This window comes from Leuciscus leuciscus (genome assembly GCF_965113295.1).
Source record: "Leuciscus leuciscus genome assembly, chromosome: 11".
Classification (NCBI taxonomy): Eukaryota; Metazoa; Chordata; class Actinopteri; order Cypriniformes; family Leuciscidae; genus Leuciscus; species Leuciscus leuciscus.
In genome coordinates this window covers 30,360,945-30,379,983 of record NC_138735.1, presented here as the reverse complement: position 1 = coordinate 30,379,983, position 19,039 = coordinate 30,360,945, and the positions used below count along the sequence as shown (strand labels likewise).

General features: G+C 34.6%; 1 protein-coding gene across 3 annotated transcripts; it reads right to left on the bottom strand.

The window, feature by feature from the left end:
• Positions 1-5,580: 5,580 nt before the first annotated feature.
• On the bottom strand, positions 5,581-11,282 carry LOC309508940 (tripartite motif-containing protein 16-like protein). 3 transcript variants are annotated; one of them, XM_082183501.1, is made up of 5 exons: positions 11,166-11,282; positions 10,483-10,515; positions 8,372-8,440; positions 7,704-7,843; positions 5,581-7,038 (listed from the first exon to the last, which is right to left on the bottom strand). In XM_082183501.1, the coding sequence occupies exons 1-5, from the start codon at positions 11,209-11,211 to the stop codon at positions 6,622-6,624; spliced, it is 705 nt and encodes a 234-aa protein (XP_082039627.1). In that variant the 5' UTR covers positions 11,212-11,282; the 3' UTR covers positions 5,581-6,621. The 3 variants fall into 3 exon arrangements, with proteins under 3 accessions (XP_082039627.1, XP_082039628.1, XP_082039629.1); XM_082183502.1 differs by having other exon boundaries at positions 8,372-8,434; XM_082183503.1 differs by lacking the exon at positions 10,483-10,515 and having other exon boundaries at positions 8,372-8,434; positions 11,166-11,247.
• Positions 11,283-19,039: the final 7,757 nt, after the last annotated feature.

Genomic DNA, 19,039 nt, shown 5'->3' with positions numbered 1-19,039 from the left:
ACTGCATCTGAAGCCTTTTAATAAAGTTTCATGAGAACTAGTGAATATAATCACTGTGGGACATCGATTAAAAAGCACAAAGTTCCATTAGTTGCTTTTATTTGAGACTCAACATGTGGATCAAGATGTGGTTATACTGTAAGAAACAACAACAATACTGACAAATTACAAGTATAAAATCATCAAACACTGATCAACTGCTTTATAAACTACAGGCAGGTTCTGCTCCTTATCAGTCAGTCAGTACAGTATCATCTTACACTGTATAAACACACACAGTCCTGTATGAACACACACCAGTGAAGGCCAGCGCTGCTCTTAGACAGACATGGGCAGTATTTCAATTAAATGTATTTTAAATACGTTTTTAATTACTTTAGTGTATTTTGTAATTTGTATTTTGCAGGTGTGGAAAAAATAAAATGTAGTTTGTAACAAAATATTTTGAGGGAGTGTATTTAGAGTATTTCAAATACTTAAATACTTAAGAAAAATCACCATATGCTTATCACCATAGTAAATGATTTTGCCATATTTTCGGTCTGATGTTGGCAATGGCAATGTCCAGGTTAGATGCACGAAAATCACGTGACACCCTGTAGACCGGGCTCCCTCCAAGAAGTGAATGAGTTTTGAACACAGGAGAAGTGGCACTGCTCTTCTTAAAAACGGCATTAAGGTAATGACTGCCTTACAACTTCCATTATTCAGAGAAGTGGAACTTGACTTCATTGAGGAATATTGCAGTGTTGAAGCCTATTGCCATTTCGATAGATCGCCTTCAAGGGCAAAATGCATGTTTCTATGGTGAGCTTTTACCGACTCTCCAAGCTAAATTACAAGACCTGCAAGCTTCAAACCTGCGGTACTGCTCACACATTTTGCAAGCTACCTTAGCTGGCTTTGAGAGGAGGTTCAGCAACTTCCTGCAGCTGAAGACGGATGTAAACGAAGCCATCCTTGCTACAGTAACACATCCGATTTTCAAGCCTACATCAAACACGTTTTGCTATTAAGGGCAGCCTACCACACCATTGATGTGAACTTAGCTATACATGCCATTTACGTCAGAGGGAGCTATTTCAGGCCCTGTAGAGATTTAGTGAAATGCCCATGCTTTTTTATTTTGCTACTTCGCCATTTTGAATTTACACATTTCTCATATTTGTGTTATTGCTACTATTTGTGTTATTGACCTTTCAGTAATAAAAAAAAAGACTTAGATTATTGTGGGAGTATTTTTGTATTTTCAAAATACTAATTACTTGTATTTTATTTAAATACATTTTTCACATCAGTATTTTGTATTTTATTTTGTTACATTTCATGAGCCAGTATTTGTAGTTTGTAACAAAATAGTTTTTGATGTATTTGTGCCCACCTCTGCTCTTACACCTCGACTCTCATCCTGATGATCCAGCAGTTCATCCGCTCAAAGAAGAGGATCACTGACAGATAATGAAGATAATCACTGACCTCTACTGGCTCATTCCCTTCAGAACAACCTTATTCACATGTATGAAGATCTATATCTGCAGTAGACATTAGCTCATATTCTCACAGCATTTAGTTGATCATTAATAAGATAATTCTGCATATGGATATTGCCATAAGGTTTTCCTCAGTGGGTTTTACAGTAATATGCTGCACAATGTGTTGATATTTTAGATGAAAATGCATTGATTTGTTAGTTTGAGTGATGAACAGCGTCATGATATTGCAAAATGGTATTTCTTACCATATTATTTTAATGTACTTAAATTATGAAAACACTGGTTTCCTAGAATACAGTGTATTTCTGCATTGATCAATGGGTCGGATACATATCTAAGCCTGTCCCTCCTTTTGAGCGCTGGAATTATTACTTTGTTTATGCATTTATTTATTTATTTATTTATTCATTTATTTATTCATTTATTTTTAATGCAGTTATTTATGGATAAGTCTATAAATTCAAAATATAAATGCATTTATTTATGGAGTTATTACACATGTATTTATTGGATGTATTTTGTGTGTTATTTAACTTACTGACATTAAGTTTTAACTGATTTAATCTACACTTTTAACTGAATTTTTGTTGAAAACTTGTTCACAAGTATAAACAGTTTAAACTAATGAATATGAACAAACCTCATATTAGTCAAAAACTGTCTGGTTTCAGTCCCACAGTGAAAGTGAGCGAGTTAAACTCATATTTCATCATCAGGAGTGATTGTGTTTCTCTCAGAATAGAGCAGATGTTCATCATCCTCAGAGTTTGATGTTTCTATAATACTGAAACACTTTAAATAACTATTAAACATAAAACACAATGAGAGATGAGTGATATGAGTCTGTCATGCATGTTTATCTTCAATCTATCATAATCTCTGTGAGGTTCATCATGAATCTGCAGGTGTTTTAATGCTTCGCTGAAGTTTATTAATAAGTGAGCAAAAGCCCTGATCCAATGAAAGACCTGAAATGAAAACAACACAAATGGACTCAAACACATGAAGTTATTATTTTATTTCAAACTGTGTTGATTGAATTGTAATAAAAGTATGACTGAATGATAAAGCACTCATACAGTTGTGTATGAAACACACAAAGCAGAGCAGACGACAGATCAGAAAAAAATATTCAAGCCTGTTTGCACCTTAGATTATTAATAATAAATTATTATTATTATTTTTAAACTGATTTGACCGACATCCAGTTTGCTGCTGAGAGTGAATCACAGAGAAACAAACTATTATTGAGTGTTTGATGAGGGAAAATGAACTTCTTATCATTGTCATATTCCTCATTTCTGCTCTTCTGTCAGTGACTGAGACTCATTTGAGAGGAAACGGCTTTGAATTTGTGTCCCACCCCTGAGACTGAAGCTCAATATCAGAGCGTCTGTCAGTCAGACTGTTCATCCAACATCTCTGTCCTTCAGTTTCACTCATTCCCAGTAAAGATGAGGACACACACACTGATCTTCTGCTCTCTGCTGCTGCTCCTCAACGGTGACACTCACTTTCACTGCATTTACTACTTTACATTTACTTGTTTTAGCAAAGATCATTCATTTATTCTGCTGATTTTCTTCTTGTTGTGTTTCAGAGTGTAGAGGACAGATCACCGTCACTCAGAGTCCCTCAATAACAGCAGAACAACCAGGAGGAACTGTGAATATCAAATGTAAAACCAGCAGAGATGTGTACAATGATGGTTCTGATGATATCTTAGCCTGGTACTTACAGAAACCTGGAGAAGCTCCTAAACGCCTGATTTATTGGACCAATCGCCTCCATTCAGGAACTCCATCTAGATTCAGTGGCAGTGGATCTAACAGTGATTTCACTCTGACCATCAGTGGAGTCCAGACTGAAGATGCTGGACATTATTACTGTCAGAGTTACCATGAAATCAACAGTAAAGATGTGTTCACACAGTGATAAAGAGTCGTACAAAAACCTCCGTCAGTCAGAGTCACAGTGACTGAACTGAAACTGCAGCTGCTCAAACACTTTCACACACACACACACACACACACACACACACACACACACACACACACACACACACACACAAACACACACACACACACACACACACACACACACACACACACTAAGAAAAGCAATATGATCTTATAATAAGCAATACTATTAGTATATTATATATTATATATATTATAATAATATGAAAGTTTGAGCTTGGTCACTCTATGACAGCTTTGATCATGATTTTTCATAAGTCATTTTTCTCCTGTTATTTTCAGTCTTTTGTGAGGAAATTCAGTCGCGTTTGATCTTCACTTAGTGGATATTTTACAATCTTTCACCATATTTTAGTTTTTCTGCATTTATGATTTATCCTCATTCTTCTTTCTAAACTGAATCACTGCATCATAAAGATGTTCTGCTCGATCAGTTTAATAAGTCTATTATTTTAAGTTCATCCTTCATATATTAACAGCATCACAAAACACTCAATTTCAGAGCAGATGAAAATGTATATAATTTTAATTAATATCTTTACATAGAATTTTTAAATTAATTTTGAAATTAAAGACCAGATTAGCAAACAGGTGCAGTCCACCATCAGAAATAATAATAATGTCCTATTTATTTTATATTTATTGTGTAATTTAACAGTGCTATATATAACAGTTTTTTCAAACACTGGATCAATATCAACATTTCATACTAATGTTTTTATGTGTGCAATTTAACACATCCATGTATAGTGGAAATTTATTTATAGTTCATTTTGTATATTAAAGATTAAAGTTTGTTTATACGCATGTGTGAATATAGTGTGGGTTGTGATGAGTCAACATGTAACTCAAAAAGATGAAATAATTTTAACAAACTGACTAATGAATCCATAAGCACAGGAGAAACTGTTCCAGTTCAGAGCGTTTCAGTTGAAAATCTCATTTGCATTGTCAGGTTTAGTGATTGTGACGGTCTCAGAATAGAGCAGCTCGTCTCCAGTGACCATGTTCAAACCCCAAGAGCTTCATTTCACATTTACTGCTGAATGCAGCTGTTCTCAACTATTACAATCAATCAAAAGCCGCTGAAACTTTAGTGCAGGACTTTGAAGGAACGACACACTGATCAATGATGCAGTCCAATAGACTACACTGTACATTTATGTAATTAAAAAATATATATATTTTAGGTTTGCTTCCAATAATTGTATGTTTGATAAAGGCAGCTTTTATGCAAAGTGAACTGTACACTGAAACTGATTATTAAATTGATTATAATAGTGCAGACCGCTAGGTGGTGCTGTACGCAAAAAAAAAAAAAAAAAAAAAAAAAAAAAGATTTTTAGAACAGCAAGAGACACAGTTGTAAGTTGAACTGGTGCTTAAATCATTGAATTTTGTTTTGTTTTATGACACCATTTTGCTGAAGGGTCAATATGAGTATTTCTTGCACTATGTTGATCCGATGGTGTATTTTTTAGTGAAAGCGGTCACATCAGGCTCAGAGCTTGATAAACCGTACATCTGTGAAATATTTGTGTCCAGGTTTGATCGGATTCACTGAAAATTATTTTACAGAAGCCCAAATCTCCTCCAACATTAGCAAACGTGTCGACTGAAGCGCTAATGCAGATCATATGTAGCTACAGTATTATTCTGTTTTTAAACAAGGTATATTGTACCTTTTGTTTACCTTTTATCACCAACTAAAATGAATGCCGTCACAAAATAAATCATTAAATAAATCCCAATACTTAAATAGTACTTAGGCAATTATGCTATGAGGCTAACGATATGCTAACTACTTGCAATGAGCGTTGTGACATATTTCCGATGTGAATTCATGCTTTATGTTATGGTTATGTTTACGTTTCCATATTCCACTTTAAATCAGTTTTTGCAAAAAGATTATAAAAATCGGACCTTTTAAAAAACAAAGGTAATATTTGGAACTAAACATCTTACAAACCTAACCAATAGTCTTGATGAAATACCATCCAGAGTAAAGTCGAGTTGTGACATTTTTATTTTATTTTAAAATGTACTATTTCAAAATAGAAAAAAAAGTAAATAAACGCTAAACAAAATATGATTTTTGTTGTGTTATTGTGAGATATTTTGGGGGGTAACACTTTATTTTGATGGTCCATGTCAAATACATGTCAACTAACTATCATTAGAGTAGCCTATTAGTAGACTGTAAGGTTAGAATAAGTTGACATGTAGTTGCAAAGTTATTTATAGTCAGTAGAATGTCTGTTGGGGAGTATCAAAATAAAGTGTTAGCAGATATTAAACAGACGGTTTATTAATTATCTAATCACTGCTAGCTGACATTTAGTTGCAAAGTTATTTATAGTTAGTAGAATTTCTAAAGTGGACTATCAAAATAAAGTGTTGCCTTTTTAATCCCAGAGTCTCCGAATCTGGCATTGATGTGAGAATAAGGAGAAGATGGAGAGTGCAGGCAGCAAAGAGAGCTCATGAAATCCGACTTGAAGAGCCAATGAGAGCGGAGACAACTTAAAAATCAGGACAGGGCAAAGGAAAGATGCAACCTGGTTCAGGAGGAACTAACTGGGGATGAAGAAACAGAGCCGGACGACAGAGACATGAATGAGGTGGGAAACAGCAGGTCCAGGTCACTCACATGCTATAGATTACTTTTAGACAAAAAAGAAAGTAAGAAAAAAAAAAACACATGGTCTAAATTATGCATTTTTAAAACCAAATTCGTGATTCTGAAAAATGCAGGACTATCATGAAAAAAGAGTGTATCTAATAATGTAAAATAAAAATGGGATGATATGGAATCTAGAGAAGCTACCATATTGCTTTCCAATTTACGTTTTCATTACATGTATTGCTATGCATTTAGAAAGCGCTAAAGCGACTTACAAAAGAAGAACAAAAGCAATTCATCAGAGAGCCAACAATAATCGTAATATACTGTACAATACCAGGTTTATTAGACAATTGAATGTTTGTTTCTAAAGCAAAAGTTAAAGCTCAATATCATATATGGTTTCCAGCAACCAAAGAGCAGTCTGAACTGTAAAACTATTACATATAGCAAATTGTATTTATTATATACACTTTAAATCCACAATTTGTACACCCTGACCCCTGATGTTGTGTTCCCGTTCACCTCATTCCTCTTTCTTGAGTATTAAACAAGAGGACTGTATTCCCAACCAGAAGCCTGGCAGAGTTTTCTCCTTTATGGGATTCTTAAACCTGTGAATAAGTTTGACTTCTTTCTTCTGTGACTCTTCGTCTGTCTCCACGGCGTAGAAGCAGAGCAGGCCTGCGGGCTGATCCACATAGACACCTATAGTACAGCACTGATGAGTGTCCTCCACCCTGCTGTTGATTCCTTTATGCCAGGCGTCAAAGCAGGACCCGGCCCAACCCAGACCCCACGACTCCTCGTTCTCCCCGAGGCCACAGGTCCCGTCGCCCGCCCTCCTCCCTGCACCCTCGTACGTCGCTCCTATAACCACCCAGCCGGAGTACAGCACCTCCCAATAACAGCGCGACGCCCAGATAGACTCCTTACACAGCACCTGCACACACACACACACACACACACACACACACACACACACACACACACACACACACACACATTGTTCTGGAAATAGTGCATGAGAGAGACAAAGATATCAGAATTATGTGAAGTGTGTTTGTGTGAGTTGTGGCCCATTCATGATTTTGAAAACGCTTGCAAAGCGTTTTTCATTTTATTATTTATCATATAACTGATGTAAAATTATGAAATAGTTTTATGAAAGGTGGCAATTATTTTGGAGTTGACTTTGTCATCTCACTTAGCAGAAAAACCTTCACAAAAGTAATAAAAAAAAGTAATAATAAAAAAAAAATATATATATATATATTAGTAGTAGTACTAGTAGTATCATGTGCTTGTTATTAGTGCACTTTTATGGTTATTGCTCACTATATTAATTATTAGATCATTAGATTTAAAAAAAAATTGTTTTATTGATTTAATTGATTGATTTTAGGACATTTTACGACTGACCATTTTGATGACTACATATATATTTTACAGTATTATCAAATAAATAAGTCCAATCAGATTACCGGTAAGTGTGTATGTGTGTGTATGTGTGTGTTGTGTGTGTGTGTGTGTGCGTGCGTGCGTGCGTGCGTGCGTGCGTGCGTGTGTGTGTGTGTGTGTGTGTGTGTGTGTGCATGAGTAATTCACCTGAGGGTTGTAGTCAAATCTCTGTTGTCTGTCCAGGCAAGGACACACCTCATCTGTCAAGCGGGACACTTTAGCCCCGCCCTCTGTGAGCCACAGCACTTTATTGGCAGTTCGTTCGTCCAATGAAATATTGAGCCAGTCTAAGATGAAAGAAAAAGGTCAGCTATGCCAATTAAGTTCAGTCCAGGGTTATTTTACAATGATTGATATATATTATAGTTTTTGTTTATATTTTTTATTTTTATTTTTTATTATTTTCTGTTTTCATTTTAATTGTAGTTAAAGTAGTGGCCTAACTTTGTTGTTTTTGTCAACAACAAAAAAACGTTTTTTTGTATGTGTATAATTTTTTTTATTTAGTTTTAGTTTGTAGTTTTAGTTATTTTGGGGGGGGGGAAATAATTGTTTCCTTGGCAACTAGCAGATATAAAATAAGTTTAAGGTGGGTTTTTTTTTAATATTTTATTTAATTTCAGTATGTTTTTAGTTTTAGTTAAAAGTTAAAGTAATAATAACCCTGGTTCGGACTGGAAAGGAGCAGGGGTGCGTCGTTGGCCAACTATGATCTCAATTTCTATTGAACTCTATTGGTAACGACGGCTTGCGACCACAGTTGGCTTTGGGAAACGCACCCCTGGTCAGTACTGGTTTATTTGTGCGAGACTCACATTTAAGCAGCTCCTCTCTGGACGTCGGCTCTGGGATGTTCGGCTCATAAACTGGAAGCTTTTCTGAAGCTGGAGAATGTGAGAAATATATCAGCACAGACCAGTGTACATCTAGTGCCAGATTTACTAAACAGGGCAAATTAGCGTGAGAGCGCAATACCAAAACAGCTCGATCTACTGAAGACACGTACATTAAAGAACACAGAACATTTCCATAATGACCAATGCAATCTACCAAGTCTGGTTAAAGACATGCTTCTTTAGGGCGGTAAATAATGCTGCAAACACCAGTAAATTGACTAGTGCAAACCTTAGTAAATCACCTTGCATGATTCATTTAAATATTCTCCTCCCATACATTTAGCTTCTGAAAGGGAAACTCCTACAAATGCATATGCAATAAGATCAGCTGCAAAAATATCCCTGTCAACACATATTAAAGCAGCACTCAGGAACTTTTCCTCTGCGGTCCCCCGACAGGTTGGAAGTGGAATTGTCCATTACCGCTGTCCTAAATCATTTAGCCTACCGTCGCCTACTGTCGCACGAACGCTCGCTGTTTACCCAGCACCGGCTTTGGAATGAACGATGTCCACAGATAAGGTAGAGTATGATGCATGATTTTATGAAAGTATGATGTATTGCAACATCAGAAATGAAGAAAAACAAAATAATGACTATTGTAACGCTTGCCGTAAAGCAAGTCAAATTTGTAGTTTTCTTATGTCTCATTAGAACTACAGAAACGCAACCCGATCTGGCAATCTTACATAGAGTGGTTATAGCAGATAAAGGGCCGCAAAGCGGAGGCATAAGTGCCTTTCACCCTGTAACGACTTGATGAACCACTGAAACCATTTTGGAAACATTATTTTAAGGTAAAAAATTTTTACATAGTGTTGCTTTAAGCGCTAACAACTTCACTGCGTTTCTGTTAATCCTGATAGTAGTTTTTTAACACCAAAAGAGCTGTTAGTAAATCTGGCCCTTATAGACTTCGGCATTATAGGGTACAAAGGGGCTAAAGGCGCACCGGGGTATTTTATTCTCCTCTAAACCACTAGATGGCACAAAAACTTCCGCTTTTCAAGATGCACGTGGAAATTTGTCTGATTCTTGATGCTAAATTAAAAGGTGCTAAATTGATCGTGGCAGTATTTTATGTTTTTTTTTTTTTTTTTATGTTGTAGATTTAAGTAGCAAACGAGAATCGCTAAAATTACTGAATATATTTTGAGACAAAGTTCATGTTATTGATTTTTTGTTTTGTTTAAGGTAATTAAAGCAACAGTTTTTTTAATAACGTAATAAGAATATGTAAAAGGATGGTGTTTGGGGTAAACAGTGCTCCTGCTGTCTGGGAGAAACACACAATAATTAGCATTATAATAAACATCTGACTGACTTTTTCATTTGTTGACATGACATGCTTAGATTCAGATGTAAATATCATATATTAAGTTGGGAGTCCACCTTAGAGATAATACCCATATTTATAATGAAACCATCATAAAAATAAATAAAAAAATATGATATTAATCATATCATATAATAAAATATAATATTGTTTGTTACTACTGTAATGCTATATTAAATTATTATGGGATCTCATTTAATGCTTTCAGAATATTTACTTTTTTTAAATATTTTTGTTTCTGTATTTTTAAAATAAACATAATGATATTTATTGAACAAAAATGTTAATTTTGAATTGTATTTATTGAAAAATAAACTGAAAATAGTACAAACTTTGCTTAAGTGCAAGTATTAACTTAGACATTATTAAAAACATATTATTTTAGCTAAAGTATTTGTATCAATACTTAGTGCCTTTTGTCCTTTTGCCCTGTGAGTCTGTGGGGTAAAACGCCCATCTCTTAGAAGAGTTTTAAACAAATAAACCACTTTTATGATTTAGTTTCACACAAAATCTATTGCTCCATCAATGTTCAATAAAAACATACATATTTCTTTCTGAATTCATACATTATGGGAGGAGTGAAAAGCCCACTTTTCTTAAGGTGTGCCTTTGGCCCTGTTGTATTCATGATAATTATAATATTTATTAATGCATGCAGGGTTTAGATAGATATATGTTTAGTCCATCATACCAACAGGAGTATTTCTGGCTTTGGTTTTCATTCCTGGAAGAAAGAAAAAAGACGCTGAAAAGAGTTTGATCAGTAAAGTGCAAATAGATGAACCTTTGAAGAGGACAAATGGCGATTTATCCTGTCAAGTTAATGTAGTGTGTGTGTGTGTGTGTGTGTGTGTGTGTGTGTCTGTTCTCAGTCTCTGTGACCCGTGGCATGTACTGTGTGTATGAATGTGTGTGAGTGTGTGTGAGTGTTTAACCCACTGACCCAATAGCCCAGTTTTAAATCATTCAGCACTTGTTCAGACTTCTGGGAATGTGCCAATACAGTCCAGCGACACACACCGAAACAAACACTGATTATGTGCTTCTTGATAATTCACATTCATCACTCATTTATATATTTTTTTTAAATTGCACTACTTTGTGCATTAAAATTATTGACAGATATGCTTAATTACACGACATTCATGGATTTTACGTTATGAATAAGTGTGACATAATGGCCTCATGTACACCTTTTAACTGTTTATTATTTAGACTTATTGCAGTTAAGCCAACTAAGTTCAGAGCAGCATAATTTCAGAATTTAATTTTTACGTTTTAATTTTAGTTTAAAACACTAAAACAGTCTGTGCATTAGAAACATTGTGAGATTTGTTCCTGGGTTAGTTCTGAATTATGATAGTAATGCTTTACCTGTCTTCCTGGTTTGAGGCATCATGATTCTTTGGCTTGAAGGCATTTTGATGATTGAGTTTGAGTTTGTCAGTAATGTGTCTGGATATTGACCGTGTGTGTGTAAGGCACAGCGGCTCTTTTATAGTCGACATATATTGGGCACATGGCCATTAGAAACCGTGAGGAGGGCGTTTCCAATGTCAAACTTTGGCCAAGTAAAGGCAGCGCGTCAGAAACACAAACTGAAGAGGGGGAAAGGATCTCAAACCAGGTCAAATTACACACACACACACACACACTGCATCTCACATCTGATCTGTCTATTTGTGAAGTTCTGTGTATTTATATTTTCTAGAAAAGACCGACTCTAAAACAATCATTACACCTAAACTAAATTCACAAGCAGGGAAAAATGATACATAAATCACAAATAAAGCTTGAGCTGATGATTCAGAAGAAAAGAGGAGCTAATGCAGAAGACATCTATTTAACTGTGAAAGAACTAATGAGCAGAACTCTGTTCATCATAAACGAGAGGAGAACCCTGAGTCTGGTCAAGAGCGTCACCATCTGACAGTAAAACACACTCTATAATGCTGTTACACATCAAACACACTTCAGTTATAATACAAAACCACTCGCTGGCAGTCATTTTGCAAAATCGTTTTGCAAAAGCTCAAATTTAATGATTTTAGTTTTAGTTTAGATGAATTAATGTCAGAGTACTAAAGTATAATCTGAGAGTCTCCAATGTCAGACAGATGAAAATCATAGAAACAATAAATCCATAATTACAGTAAACTTACAATGATACAAGAAAATAAAAAATTGAGAAAACTAAATATAAAATATAGATACAAATAAACATAAAACAATATGTGTGTTGGAAACAGGAACAATATTCTGATATGATTGTGAAAGCTGGGTTTAAACAGGCTTTATGTTCCCTGTCATCATCATCCGGTTGTTGACTAGTTTCCTCTGATGGATACGGTAAGTGTTCTGCGGCCGGGTGAAGGTTCAGGAGAAACATGCGCATGCATTCTGTGTCCTTATAGACCTGCTAATCTCTGGATCATATATCTTATAAAAGTGTGACAGGAATGTGTCTGTGGCATTTAATTTGTCAATTCTGAAATGTACCACACACACACACACACACACACACACACACACGCACACACACACACACACACACACACACACACACACACCTTTGTTTTCTTTACTCCGTGTTACTTTCTCAATGTCACTGTCATTAGTGCCATTCACATGTCCACAAATGGGGATCAGTCAACCTTCCCATGAAGACCTAATCATGGAATAATTGAAACCTATAAATACAGAAACCTTTAGCTGAGAGATAATACTGTTCGCTCAGAGTAAAAACCACTGAATATAATGGAGTCGCCACCTAAAGACAAACAAATGTGTCTGTGAATCTGTAGCTATGCTGTAAATTGTTCCAGAAAGTTGACAAAAGTTTGATTTACTGTAATAGTCAATGGAAATATAATAAATAATGACATATTTAAAAAAAAAAATATATATATATATATATATATATATATATATATATATATATATATATATATATATATATTTGTACGCAGAACTAACTTTTAGGATTATGTTTGAGAATGTACTATTTAGCATATTAATAATTATATAATTTTTTATTCAAAGATTTGCAGCAAAAATGAAAAATTATTTGCAGAAGCCAGGTAAAATGTGTGTGTGTGTGTGTGTGTGTGTGTGTGTGTGTGTGTGTGTGTGTGTGTGTGTGTGTGTGTGTGTGTGTGTGTGTGTGTGTGTGTGGTCCTGGTAAACCCTACACACAAATTTCACATCCTTGTCCTTGCGGGGACATTTTTTGGTCCCCATGAGAAAAGCAGCTAAATTATATTTTTTCAAAATGTAAAAATGCATAAAGTTTTCTGTGATGGGCAGGTTTAGGGTTACTGTAGGTGATTAGAATACACAGTTTGTACAATATAAAAACCAATAGAACATGAAAATGTGAAAACTATTTTGACCCAGAATGCTTATCTTCATGTGAGGCAAATGAAACGGCAAAACATTTGATATATTCATGTATAGAAAATGTATACTATTAAAAATATAAGACTGAATACTGTATCCAGCTAGTGTTCATGTTTTGTTTATTGGACAAACCATGGAATCAAAAGAGAATAACAATCGAATTAAACATGAAACATAAAATAAACATAAAATATACTGTAAAATTACAATACTGAAATCATGGCATGAGTTACGGTCATTAAATGCATGTGCAAATGGAAACAAAGAACGAGATCACTATGTTCAATGTCCAGAATGTAATACTGACTGAACTAACTCTGTCCTGCCTCTGCTTTAAAAATAGCAAGTACATCCACACACATTATCCCATGACAAATGTGTCGAGTGAGTAGTATGCATATTATTTCATGCATGAAGAAATGATAATATTATTTACTACAGAAATAGTAACAGGCGTATGGTACGCAGTTCTGAACATATCTGACAGAAATACTTCGATTAAATTAAATACCACGATTAAATCCTGCAATTTAATTAAATAAATATATGCACTGCATGTTTCAAAGTAAATCACATTTGAAAATGTATTAAGACAGTAATCAAGTAATAATTTAATTTTACAGTTGTAATGCAAAATAAAATTGTATTGTATTATTATTTTAGAATATTATTTTTCTTACATTTTATTTTGCAGTGAAATATTACAATAATATTATTACAATAAAATCTATATTTTTTATTTTTATTTTTTATGTTTAATTAGTGATGATAAAACAAACCTGTTTTTTAATCACATTTTAAAATTGCAATTGCAAATGTATCCTCTCTCAACATACACACTCACCCCAGGTGTTTGGTGTAGTTTGAACTCGTTTCTTCACTTTAATTTAAATAAGTTGTGTGGCATGACCCGATTCAAGCACTATATACAAGGCAACACTTAAATAAGTCATTACACGCTGCTATGGATGTGACACTTGCAGTATATGGAGAGTTTGAAGCAATAAATCTTATATAATAATTATCACCGATGTATAGCTGCGTCATTGTAAACAAGGTCAGTCGCTAGCGCATGTTTAGCGAGCTTGTGTTCAGTGTGTAATGTGATGAACACCTGTCTTGAAGAGCTCACACCTTGCACAATACAATCAGTCACTCACACAACTTCACATTTCAAGCACGTTAAGGCAACATGAACACTTTACATTGAAACAACAAGATTTTTTTAGTGTACCTTACATATTGATATATTTTTTCTTATATTTATTATGTTTGCTTGTTTTGACTGTCATCTGGAGCACTGCCCCTTATGGAAAGAAAATATATTTCCATATATTCATGATCAGTATGTTAAATGGATTAAATATATCGAAAAATATGTGATGATATATGTGTCATGTAAATGAACATGTTTTCACATTTCACTTTCACTCAGTTGAGTTATGTTTCTACTATTTGAGTTGAGTTTACGAGGAAAGTTGTGAAGAATGTTTGTAACCAAAGCAGATCTTGGAAAAAATTATCAATGTGGGATGAGATCTACTTGGTTACAAACATTCTTCCAAATATCTTCCTATACAGTATGTGTACAGCAGAACGAAGAAATGCATACAGGTTTGGAACAACTTGAGGGTGAGTAAATGATGACAGAATTTTCAACTAATTTCAAAATTAGTTGAGTTCAAAATACTCAAAATTCTAATGCAAATAGTTGATTCAAATATATTTGAGTTAAACCAAAGACATATTTATTTTTTATTTTTTACTTTTATTTTTTTATTGCGGTTTTAGGCATTACAGGGATTTTCAAAACACATAAATAGAAAAGAACAAAGGGAGGAACACATCACAAGTCAAACATGCAAGCAAAACATGAAACCTCCATCTGAATCCCAAAGACATATTTTTAAAGTCTGTGGAAACTGATTACCTTAAATACTGTATGCTGGATCTCACGCTGGAGCATCACAGGGCTGGCAATGTAAGATTTAAATATATTAATAATACAAGGTACAACTTATGATCAGTGATTAGACTTCATAAGATCAGTGAATCAGGACACTTTATGAAGATTAGATTACCATCAATAATTATCCATCGTCACGTGATTGCATTTTGAAATTCTTCACAATTCTATTTGCCATGCACATCAGCAAAAGACATGCATGCCATTCATTTTGTTAAAAGACTTATTATTAAAAATGTAAATAGCATTTATATTTCTGTATTTGTATGTAGTGGTGTTAAAAACTGTGCTGTGTTAATGGTGAGGTCTGGACCGGGTGTGTGATTGCCTGCTCTGTGTTAGACAGTCCAGGGTCACTTTTTAGATAGAGCCAGTCCGGCACTGCTTACTTATCTGCTTATTACATAAGCGCTGTAATAAACACCATCACTGTGACACATGCTGACTGACCCCTAGGATATATCTGTATTATTGCAGGAGCAAGATCGACTTTAAGTGCAAGGAATTTTTTTTTTAAATGCATCCATTTATTTTCATTATATTTTCCTAGACTCACAAAACCCTCAAAGAGCCAAAACATTGTTGTTTATACTTATAAATATATATTTTAAATGGTATCTTTTTCTAATGCACGATCAACAATTCCTTTTATTTAACATAACGAGATATTTATGTTCTCGTATCCCTTTCTACAAGTGATTGTATTATAAATATATTACATTTATATTAAGTGGAAAGAGTAAAGGTTTGACCCCGACGTGATTTGAACACGCAACCTTCTGATCTGGAGTCAGACGCGCTACCGTTGCGCCACGAGGTCTCTGACGAAACAGTGTGAATTGTATTATTTTATTCTTCATTATACCATATAGAGCTGATTATGTTTCAGGGTGACACACAGGTTCATCTTGAGTAAGCTGGTGCATTCATTGGGCTGCAGCGCCATCTTCTGATCTGTCCAGTAAATGTGATTTAATGTTTAAACATTATAATAATTATTAAAAATCGACAAATAAACAATTTAATCTATTTAGATATTCTCGACCTGTCAATACATCTCAGAATTAATAGGCCTAATTCTTATAGAATTATTTTTTAGCAAGCAAAAACAACCGCAGTTGTGTGTGTACTATAAATACATGGCTTAATTTCATCATCGCACTCGGAATATAATGTGTGCTGTTAATTTAACAACGTTATAAGGTTTGAGTGTAAAGATTACATAAGTTTTGACCCCGACGTGATTTGAACACGCAACCTTCTGATCTGGAGTCAGACGCGCTACCGTTGCGCCACGAGGTCCTGCGGCCAGAGGCTTGATTTACGGCTTTCGACCGCTAGTGATTCAGAAAGAGCTGGACTTGAAGTGTTTTCTCTTATACAGTAGAGTAGAAACTCTTACAGTAGTAGCACTAGCAGCCATCAGCAGCTGTGATTGACCAGAGGTGTAGTCAAGAACCAGACCAACATCAAGACCATTCTTGAAGTTAATGAGATAATTAAAGGGATGGCTCACACACACACACACACACACACACACACACACACACACACACACACACACACACACACACACACACACACACACAAAAATGCTGTCATCATTTACTCACTCTATTGATCTAAACCTGTATGAATTTCGTTGTTCTGTGGAAGTTTATGGCAAGCCGTTTTAGCTTAAATTGTACCCAGCGTTACTGTCGTAATTGCATTTTTACTAGTAGCAATTACAATTATAGAGCTCTACAATTCAATTATTACTAGTAAAAAAACGAATTAAAGATATGTATAATTGCAGAGCTCTGTAATTGAATTAAAGAGCAACTGCAACTGCGTTCTTACTAGTAACAACTGAATTAGAGAGCTCTCCAATTCAATTCTTACTAGTAACAATTCCAATTGTAGAGCTCCGTAATTAAAAATGAATGGAAGTCAATGGAGACATATGACTGGTAAAAAATCATTTGTAGAGCTCTCTAATTGAATTCTTACTAGTAAAGATGCAATTACAACGAGTAACGCTGGGTACAATTTAAGCTAAAACGGCTTGCCATAGTAGTTAAAAGAAGATATTTTGAAGAATGTCGTTAACAAACATTTGTTGGTCCCCATTGACTTCCATAGTATGAAAAATATATAAACATACTATTGGAAGTCATTGGGGACCAGAAACTGTTTGGTTACCCACAAAAGGCACACACAATAAGCTTTTTATTGTATACAAATAATTGATCACATTGTATAAAAAAGAAAGAAAAAAAGATTTCCAACTTGTCCAACAATTTTGCCACTAATAATGCCTAATAATTTTGCCACTTTTTTTTTTCAAATGTTTGTGAACTTTAAGAAGACAATAAGACAATAATATCAGTAAGGAAATATTTAAAGGGTTAGTTCACCCAAAAATGAAAATTCTGTCAGTAATTACTCACCCTCATGTTGTTCCAACCCCGTAAGACCTTCATTCATCTTCGTAATTAAGATATTTTTGATTACACATGACATGATTACACACATGACCCGCGTCGGCCAATAGTGAGCCTACGTGGTGACGTGCAACACAGAAGCGCTGCGTTAAAACACTACGTGAAATAACCCGAGGCCCAGAGAGAAGGAAATGAATAGTGGAATAAAGTCGTTATTTTTGTGTTTTTTTGCGTACACAAAAAGTATTCTCGTCGCTTTATAAACTTAAGATTGAGCCACTGTAGTCACTTGGACTATATTAACGATCTCTTTAATAACTTTTCTGGGCCAGCAAGTTTCAGTCCCTTAGAAGCCTATGGAGGAGTGAGATAGCTCTCAGATTTAATCAAAAATATCTTAATTTGTGTTCCGAAGATGAACGATGGTCTTACGGGGTTGGAACAACATGAGGGTGAGTAATTACTGACAGAATTTTCATTTTTGTATGAACTAACCCTTTAAGTAAAAACAAGGTAAAACACACACTATACTAGTACTATTGTACTATAGTGCATAAAATGCTGCTTATGACATTAGAAAGCAAAACAGAAGATCCAAACATGATATTCAAAACATGTTTAAAATTATCAAATATAATTCATAACTGTGAAAATATGTTTCAGATACAATACACCATTTGTGGTGAAAATGTTCATCGTGTTAAAAATAGAATGTGCGAATTAATTGGAACTTCAATGTATAAATATAAAAATAAACATTTTATACCCAAAATTTAGTTTGACTTTGTAAAACGGTTTAATATTATTTTAAAGACAAATAAAATAAATTCAAAAGGAAGAAAAATGAAAATGAATGCTTCCTAATTGCACGTTGGTCATTCGTTCATGTAAATAAAATACACACATGTTGCAACTAAATATGACATGGTGTGTACAACCCAACTGAACAACAGTGATGTCATTAGAAGCATGAGACACATACTTTAGATTGTCTCTCTTCACCAGCCCTGCAGTCAACGTGTACTGATCCTCCGATACACACCAGATATGGGATGAGAACTCTATTAATAAAATCAGCATGAGCTTGGGAATATGAATTGAGTTTCAAGCAGCAATAGGATAAATAGTGGTTAAAGCTGCAGTCCGTAACTTTTTTGGGCTAAAAATGATCCAAAATCAATTTTTGAGCAAGTTCATAACCAGCCAGTGTTCAAAACTCTCTGCTTGCCTTAGCTTGATTCAAAACGGTAAGCTTGTAATAATGTTTTTAATTCCAGTGGTACTGGTGGATTTCCACGGGAAATTCGAGCATGTCTTTGCGTCATTACGTCACATCTGTCCACATAAAGAAGAGTCTCGGCTAGTAGGCTATGAGTGTGAGGATGTTGGAGGTGGAGATTTATAGCCTTTTCTCACAGCACTTCATATAATTAAACTTATCAATTTGATGGCGGATC

Excerpts from the sequence above, each read along its gene's own strand:
- LOC309508940 (XM_082183501.1), bottom strand. The coding sequence starts at position 11,211 with ATGCCTTCAAGCCAAAGAATCATGATGCCTCAAACCAGGAAGACAG. Across the intron at positions 10,516-11,165 it reads GCCTCAAACCAGGAAGACAG|GAATGAAAACCAAAGCCAGA; the intron begins GTAAAGCATTAC and ends TCTTTCTTCCAG. Across the intron at positions 7,844-8,371 it reads CAGAGAGGAGCTGCTTAAAT|ACTGGCTCAATATTTCATTG; the intron begins GTGAGTCTCGCA and ends CTTTCATCTTAG.